At 41.1% G+C, this 9,026-nt stretch overlaps 1 protein-coding gene across 1 annotated transcript in view; it reads left to right on the forward strand.

Annotated features, from left to right (window-relative positions):
• gfra3 (GDNF family receptor alpha 3) overlaps positions 1-7,915 on the forward strand; it is an 84,336-nt gene extending 76,421 nt beyond the window's left edge. The window contains exon 8 of the mRNA XM_005458860.4: positions 4,998-7,915. Coding sequence (XP_005458917.1) covers positions 4,998-5,219 — 222 coding nt within the window. The 3' untranslated portion in view covers positions 5,220-7,915. The remainder of the gene's footprint in view (positions 1-4,997) is intronic.
• The last annotated feature ends 1,111 nt before the right edge of the window (positions 7,916-9,026 follow it).

A 9,026-nucleotide genomic window follows, 5' to 3' on the forward strand; every position in this document is an offset into this window, starting at 1 on the left:
AGAACTGTATTTAGAACTGCTGACATCCACCGAAACAGGTCAGCTACACCTGTCAAGTGCTGGCCCCTTCGTGCTTTGAGCTGGGAAACCTCTAGTAAAGAGGGGACACCACTCTGGTGTTGATTCCCAACCCTTTGTGGGTCCTTCCCCCATCTACATATATAGGTATTTTTGTCACCAACTTAAACTCATAACTCCCTTAAGATATCTCTCTTTTCCTTTGGTATGAGCTTTCTGTGGTGTTTTGCAGCTTAGTCGGACAGAAGTGAGGGACATGGGCAAGACAGCAAGACGCAGAATAAACTTTGCTATACTTTTTTCACGTTTACACAAAACTGAGGAAAATGATGATTGCTTAAATATGTGCAAAAGGAAACTAAGGGTAACTCAGAACGTAGACGTTGGTGGACTGAGAGAACTGGTACTTCTCACTCCAAGGCTGGGATCAGGGGTGGCTGGTAGCCAAAAGCAACCTCAAAAGGGGAAAGATCAGTGGCTGAGGAGGTTAGTGTATTGTGCGGAGGTTCTTATGATCAGTCAGTACAACAAATGGATGCTTGGCTTCCTCATTAGCAAACACCAAGAATCGCTGAAGCTGCTTTTAGGTGGTGTGAGTGGGCGAATCCGCCATGGTTTTTACTTTTTCCAGATCAGTCTTCACCTGCCCACCCTGAAACACGAAGCCGAAAGATACTGTAGTTACATGAAACTCACATTTTTCTGCTTTTACATACAGTCTGTTCTCAAGGAGCCCATGCAAAACTTGATGCACATGGATGGATGAGTACATTCAGTCATCAATGGGTGGATGACTGAATGTAGTGTAAAGCGCTTTGGGGTCCATAGGGACTAAGTAAAGCGCTATACAAATATAGGCCATTACCATCATTGATAAGTGCCTGCAAGACAGCTGGGGCCTTACTAAGGCTGAACAGCATCACTAAAGACTTGAAGTGACCGAGGCGTGTATTAAACGCCATTTTCCATTCATCCCCCTCACAAATTCGAACCACATGGTAAGCATTTCGTAGGTTCAGTTTAGTGAAGACGGATGCCCCCTGGAGGAGTTTGAAGACAGAATTACTGGGGTGAAGAGGATATTTAATTTTCACTGTGATCTGATTAAGTCCACGGTACTCAGTGCATGGCCTGGGGGTCTTATCTTTCTTGGCCACAAAAAAGAACCCAGCCCTTATGTGGGAGGAGGATGGTCAAATTATCCCAGCGGTGAGGGAATCCCTAATGTATTTCTCCATACACTCCCTCTCAGGGCGGGAGAGATTGTACAATTTGCTGGTAGGTAATAGAGCCCAGGACGAGGTCTTTGCAGCAGTCGTATGGCCTGTGGGGAGGTAGTGAAGGAGCCACCTCCTTGCTGAAGACTGTCATGACCCTAGGAACTTGAGTCAAATCGGGAGAACACGGGGTGACAACTCGGGGAGTCATGTTTACCGTTTACCATTCTAAGATAATCTCCCAGAGTCTGGATGGCCGCACTGGTCTAGATGGCCGCACTGGTCCTTAAGTATTACAGTTGATTAAAGATGAGCAGCAGGTAAACAGAGTAGGAGAGAAGGATGCTCCAGCTCTGCCCAGGTAAGGCGGGGATAACGACTGCCTTTTACCCACAGATCAAGGCTTCCTATAACACTTTCCCTGGTTTAAGAGTACCAACACAAATATAATAGTACTGTGTGTATATACATATATACTGACACCCACTTACAAACTCAGGTACGTCTCTACTCAAATTAAATATTTCAAACAGTTTGGTAAACTGGAACATATTAAACTAAACTCTTTCAGGGAAAACATTAAAGCTGTTCATTATCTAGACTTTTTCTGACAAGTGCCATTTGTAGTTCAAGTAAATAAAAAGTCATTTGGTTTGTGTTCACCCATTGATGTTAGCCTGGTGTTGGAACTCCAGCAGTCGTCCTCGGGCTCGTGTGCAGTTGCTTAAATCCTGTTATTTCTGCCTGCTTCCCAATTCACGGTTCCGGTGTTCTTCTCCAGCATCTTGATGGGGGCTTGATGAGCACTTGATGAGCAAACATGGAAAAGCAAAACCTAAACTGGAAACTAGGAAGCTAGGGACACAGAATTAATAAACTAGAAAATGGGAAAACAAGGAGCTAGGAGTTACAAGGAGACATGAGGAGCACGGAGATAACACACAAGACATGTGTGTTATCTCTTCTTCAGCTTCCCTTCTGTCAGTTCCACCTGCTCGCCTGACTACCATGGGACTCAGAGCCTTTAGTTGTTCTGCCCCGAGACTTTGGAATGCACTTCCACTTGCTCTACGGACCACACACTGTCTCACCACTTTTAAATCACTACTCAAAACTCATCTGTTTAGAATTTCATACACCTGATCTGTCTTAGGCCATTTTTACCTTGCTCAGTTTTTATATTTGCTTTTATACTTTTATGACTGTTTATGTCTAAATTTTATCTACCATGTTTGCTATATATACATTTTTCTTATGTTTTTTATGGTATTGTTTACATGTTACTGTAAGGTGACCTTGAGGGTCTGAAAGGCGCCTATACATAAAATGTATTATTATTATTATTATTATTATTATTATTATGGAGGTAGTTAATGACACGACAACGGACAAAGGAAAACACAGGGCTTAAATACACAAGGGAGTAATGAGGGAATACGCAACAGGAGGGCGACACATATGAACCTAATCTGACATGATGAAACAAAGGGGAAGCAAAACTGAAAACACTGAACGCAGGACATGAGACTATCAAAGTAAAACAGGAAACATAAGACAGGCACGATGACACAGACTTAACAAGGAGATACGGCTGTGAGAGAGACAAGAGTATCAAACAACGACATGGAGACATGTGGGGAGACACAGGAGATACACAAATATCTTATTTGACGTGACACACAGAACAAAACCTGAGATCTAAAAATCACTGAAATATAACCAGAAACTAACTGAAACAAAGAATATTAATAACCAAAAACATAAACACTGAGACACCAGGCTCAGGACCATGACATTTTATCCAACATTCACACCACATTGGTGTGAATGTGCCCCTCCAACAGCCAAACCCATCTGTTCTCTGATTGGATTGTTACATTTGTGAATGACATGACATTGACCAATCAGATGAAAGGAAGAAAAATAGGGTCAAAATTCGTACTTGTAACTTGCAGGGTTTTTTTGGCTTCCAAAAAAGTCCACACACAAATCTTTTTTACACATACAAAACTGATTTACAAGTACAAAATATTTATGACCACATTTTGAGCCCATACTAAAGGCCTCAGACAAGATCTGGGCTGTGTGCCATGTTTGCATTCTCCGCTGATACAAATATTCCCAGCACAGAAGCACACACACTCCAACACACACACATACAATGTTGGCCAAGGTGTTTACCAAGAGGACAATAATCTACATTGCTGATCACTGACATTTGTTTACTCGCTAATGCTTTGTTTCCACACAAAGTACTTATTGTAACTGACCTCAGAGCCAGCACACGCTGCTCTCCCATCATTTTTCTATCCACAGTGCTCATGTGCAAACCGTGAGAAAAAAGGTGCAGCCCCGTCAGAATATATGCTTGTAAAATGGGTTTCATCTGTTTGAGATGAAATTAGACACACTGCATTACTCACTTACTGCTTCATTTTAATTTATGTCTATTTTTAGATTTGACCATTCAAACACTATTTACCTTCCTTGTCCTGACAGATTGTTACTGACACACTATTTCTGTCACTGGCCCTCCCCAAACACACACACACACACACACACACCCTCCCCACCCAAAACACACACACACACACACCCTCCCCCACCCCAAACACACACCCTCACCCACCCCACGCATACACACGCACACACACATAAACACACTCTGAAATGTGGTGAGAACACATCTTTTGAGAACCATGGTTCCCGGCTGCTCTTGTCCATCACTGACCAATAAATGTGGTCCAAGCCAATTGTGGCCCTGCCTAATGTAACCTTGGAAAGGCCACAATCTGCCACGGCTGTGGCTCTCTAGCTTCCAGCATGCATTTGCTGCCAGAGATAATCTGGGCCAGTGGACAAGAGGGGATTCCAACTCTCTCTCTCTCTGTCTTGGTTGTCCTCCTCTGCTCGCTCGCTCTCTATGTCTGTCTGTCTCTCTCCCAGTAAACAGATTATTTGAGGTGTTGGTTGGAAGCAGTGCATCGCTTAGGCTTTATTAGCATGAATTTATTCATGCCCTGTGTCTTCCCCGTCCTATTTCTTCTCTCAAATCCTTTTCCTTCCCTCCTCCCTCTTTTCTTTGTGTCCTTTCATCATTTCCTCTATTCACTAATATGTTATTTGTCTTATTTCTTCACATCTTGTCTCTTCTCGGCTCATTCCATCTTGCATCCTCAAGGCATTACAGGACCCACCTTAACTCACTTCATTCCTCTCAGTTTATACCTGCTGCTCATCTCAGCCCTATTTGGAGCTTCGGATTTTCACACTAGATAATCAAATGTTAGAAAAGACTCAAACAATCCCAGTCAGATATATATAAATACCTATAACAAGCCAGGATCAGAGGCAGTGTTTCATCTGAAGGATCGTGGCATATTATGAGAAAAGCAACAGTCTGCACATAGGTCTTGGATTTAACCAGCAGCACTAGCACCCATATCACTGCAGTGATCATCAGGGCTCTGCTCAAAAGACGTTTGTGGTTGCACATGGCAAAAAACAAACAAACAAAACAGAAAAACACACAATGTAATTAGGCATGTGCTAATAGCTTCAGCTTAAATAATTAATACAGATTCAGTTTTTCAGTTTCAATTTCTATTTTCTCAACTCAACAGAACACATAAAAGCTTTGACATTTTCTCCTCCTCACCAGGACCCAGAGAGTGGCACTGTTTTTCAACACTATGAAATGTGAAAATGTCCAAGCAGAAAAAATGCAACAATAACTTTCACTCACACTTTGTTCCCCGACAGGTGTTGGACAGTAAGGAAGAGGAGGAATTGACACAAACAGAAGATGAGCAGGAGGGTGCTGATGGTGGCCAGTTTGATGTCATCCCGCTCTACTCAGAGAGGGCTACTGTGTCCAACCTGGGCTCTTCTGGGACTGGGGGGTCCACATCTCTGACCACTGGCCCTGCTAAAGCCATGCTACTCCTGCTTCTTCTCCTGTCATTTTCCCTCAGCTGGCTGTAATACAGAGGATGGAAAGAAATTACATACACACAACTATTTTAGATTCATTGCTGTAAAATTATAATTCCAAAATTGAAAAAATGGACTTTGCCATTTGTCTGTAGAATCCTTCGATCCCCATGCTCTGCCCTCTAACCTAAACAAGGCTCTTTTTTTCTTTTCGAATGTGACTGAAGGTAAAAGGTCTGACGAGCACAGAAATCCTAGTTGTGGTAGGGTGTTCATATACTGCAGTTGCTTAACAAGCATAATAAAGCTGTTCATATCACCAGTCTAGAGAAAAATTGAAAGTCGCTTGTTGTAGTCTCAGCAAATACTTTCTGGCAGCGGTTTTGTGTCATTTTGTACCACCCAATTGTAAAGTTTAGACAATATTTTGAACTGGTATATAAAAGGCATACAGAGTACATACCAAAATGCCTGAAACAAAGTTCTTAGCCCACAATCACCACCCCACCCCCACGTCATGAAATGTAACATTTATGTCCAAATTTTCCCAAGTGCTTTTTTAACAGAGCAATGGATTTTCAACATAGCATTCCCTTACTAGTTTTCTTTAGAAAGCATAACCTATTTCTTTTGCATATAATAACATAGTTACTACAGAAAAAATCAAGTTAATACTGAGGATTATCTGCAAATTTATATGCTGTACTTTAGCAAGAGTTGTCACTAGAGAAATTATGATACCAAAACCAAAAAACAATTCACTTTAGACTGTTGATGCCCATAAAACATGAGATGGATATGCAGAGTTATGAGTCCTTGACAGTGTTGATAACTGGACTGAAAAGTGTAATCAAGAAATTGAAAGAGAGCCACACTGTACAGAATAAGCCTGTCAATTAAGCAAAAGATTTCAAAGACACTAGAAAGAAAACTAGTGAGAGATGCGTCTAAAACTACTTAGCCAGGTCATGAATTGTAGTCTCAAAGTACCACTAGAACACTGCAGAAGAGTGGACTGCAAGGTTACAGGCCAAGAAAAACTTCACTTCTACAGAACAGACAGTTACAAGCAAGACTGACATATGCTAAAGATCATGCGTGCCGGAATTGCGCCCTGAGAGACGCTGCATATGTTTGGGAAAAGAAGGGAGAGGCTTACAACCCAAAGAACAGTCTCTGCAATGAAACACGGTGGTGGGAGTATGATGCTGTAGGAATGCTTCAGTGCTTCTGGATCTGGGGAATTTTGTGAAGGTGGAAATAATTATAAAGAAAGAAGGATTTATGAAGATTCTGAAAGAAAACTTCAAGCAGTCAGCAGTAAAACTGGCCCTGTTTCATATTCATCTCATTCTTTCAACAAAACAAAGAACCCAAACTGGCCTGTCCAAAGCCCTGAATTGAATCCCATTAGGGTGGACCTAAGGTCCATACCAGAAGAACATCAAATCTGGAGGACCCCAAGAGATCTGCCAAAGGAGAATGGGTTGGGATTGCTCATGAGATGTTTGTGAGATCAGTTCAAAACTACTACTAAGGAATGATTGCAGGCTGTTATCCAGCAAAAAGGATACATAATTGACTATTAGCATCAGAAGGGTCAATAATTTTGTCCCTGGTAAAAAACAAAGAAACCAAAAAATGTTCAAAAGTGATTTTGTAAAATACTTTTGTTTCTGTGTCTAAAGTAAAATAATGTAAGCATCCAAAATAAATGAGGATGTTTTGAAAAGCTGTGTTAAAAATTCCTTGCTTGGTTTAACAGTGCTTGGGAAATACTTTTCACAGGGGGTCTAATAATCCTCCCCTTATGTAAGAAAACTGTTAAAAAATAAATTAAATATGCTACACAAATATTACTAAAATATTTACTTCTAAATTACAGCAGGTCATAAATCAATTAATTTTATTTTTATCATGATAACATAACATCATCACCCTACAATTTAATTTACCACACTTTTTTCCCTTTTAGTCGAGGTTTTTATTGCTATTGCAGCTTATTTGTTTGCCTTTAAGCAGGCAAATTCTGCAAAGACAAATTTAATAAAATGCCCCAGATGTGCTTAATTGATCATTGATCATCTGAACATTACTGTAAGTTTATGCTGTCCTAGTAATCTGCAGCCGTCCTCCACCTTTTGCCACTGTCCGTCATGAGCAGCAGTTAGTGCTGTTGCATCACAACAAGAAGGTCCTGGGTTTGAATCCAAACTCTGTGTAACATTTGCACGTTATACCCTTTTTTGTTGTTGTCACTTGTTTTGTTTTTTAACTTTATGAATAATGATTGGTGTCACTGGCTGCGACTTACTTGTCTAAGGGTCATCCTGACAATGACTGAAGGGAAAAGAGGTCTTGATGTACAACTCACAAGTCAAACTTTATCACAGTGATGAATGGAGCCTTCCCAGTCGCTCTGCCGCTGCCTCTGCTTTCCAGCCATAGTGAATGATAAATTACACGCTTGTCTCTCAGTTTAAGTGCCAAGTATGTGATGTGTGTGTTTGTGCATACAAGTGCAGGGATCAAGCAGAGACTGCAAAGAAAATTGTCAAAAATTGTCATTATAATTTGACAATTGCACTGTAACGTTGCCACCCTCATTAGCACAGCCCTGGATGCTTGGACAGACATCCACAGCCCCCCATTTGCACACATGCTGCCTGCCATATATCAAGACCATGCAGCTCTCTCTTGCTTTATTGCTCCATCCCCGTCCCTTTGCCCTGCCACAGGCAGTAATATGAATTAAGCAGTCATAATAAAAACAACACACCAGAAACAATATGATCTCTAAAACAGCAGAACAAATCAAAAAGCTCCCTGGCAGGTTCATGAACACGGACAAAAATGAAGAGAGTGGGAAGGAGAGAAATGTATGTTAGAGAAATAAGGCCGAGTCCCCGTGTGGTCTTTGTGTTTGATGTTTGACTTGTTTTTAGCTGCTGATGATCAGTTTGCAACAACATCTTTTTAACATCTGACAGACTCCTGGGGAGAAGCTGTGTGTGTGTGTGTGTCCTATCACTGCTACCAGGCAGCGATAGCTAAATCACCGGCCCTGGAGCACAAACATGGCAGAGAATTGCCAGCTCTCGATTTTCTGTGTCTTATAAATCTCTTGCTGACACGACTTTTTTCCCCTCTCATTTCCCATTTTTGTGGAACATGTAAAATTAGCTTCCATCTGTGGGGGCGCCACTGATGGGGCAGAGCTAAGAAAGGAGACAGAGGAAGGAGAGAGGGAAAGATGGTTGGGAAGATGGAGACAAGAGGAGAGAAAGAAAAGAGAAGGAAGAAGTAATGAAAGAAACAGTAAGTTTGAAGAAAAGTAAAAACAAAAAAGAACAGAAGTCAGAGAACTAAAGGCGATAAAAAGAAAACAAGAGGAGTGGATGGAAGAGGGAAAAAAGAGATAAAGACAGTCTAAAGGAAGGAAGGAAAAGAGGAAGAGGGAAGGATTAAAAGCAGAAAAGAACACTAAAAGAGAATCACAGAGAAGGAAGAGCAAAGAATAAAGTCCATGAAAGATGCAAGATGAAATTGAAAAGAGAGATGTGGAATCAGGAAGAGGGGAAGGAGAAAGAGAGGGAAAGGAAAAAAATCAAGTAGGAAAAAAAGCCAAAAGTAGGAAGATAAAAATCAGAAGGATAACCTAGGAGAATAAAGGAAAAATGAGGACAGACAAAAAAAATAAGACGCAACAGGAAATGAAGGGAAAGAGAAAAAAGAAAAGAGCAACTGGAATAAAGCGGGAAAAGAATAAGACAGGAATCAAGAATTATATATAATGAAGTAAACAGGAAAAGGGTAATGCAAGAGCAGAAAACAAGAGCTTTTCTTGTTTTCTTCTTC

This window comes from Oreochromis niloticus, linkage group LG2, assembly GCF_001858045.2.
Source record: "Oreochromis niloticus isolate F11D_XX linkage group LG2, O_niloticus_UMD_NMBU, whole genome shotgun sequence".
Taxonomy (NCBI): domain Eukaryota; kingdom Metazoa; phylum Chordata; class Actinopteri; order Cichliformes; family Cichlidae; genus Oreochromis; species Oreochromis niloticus.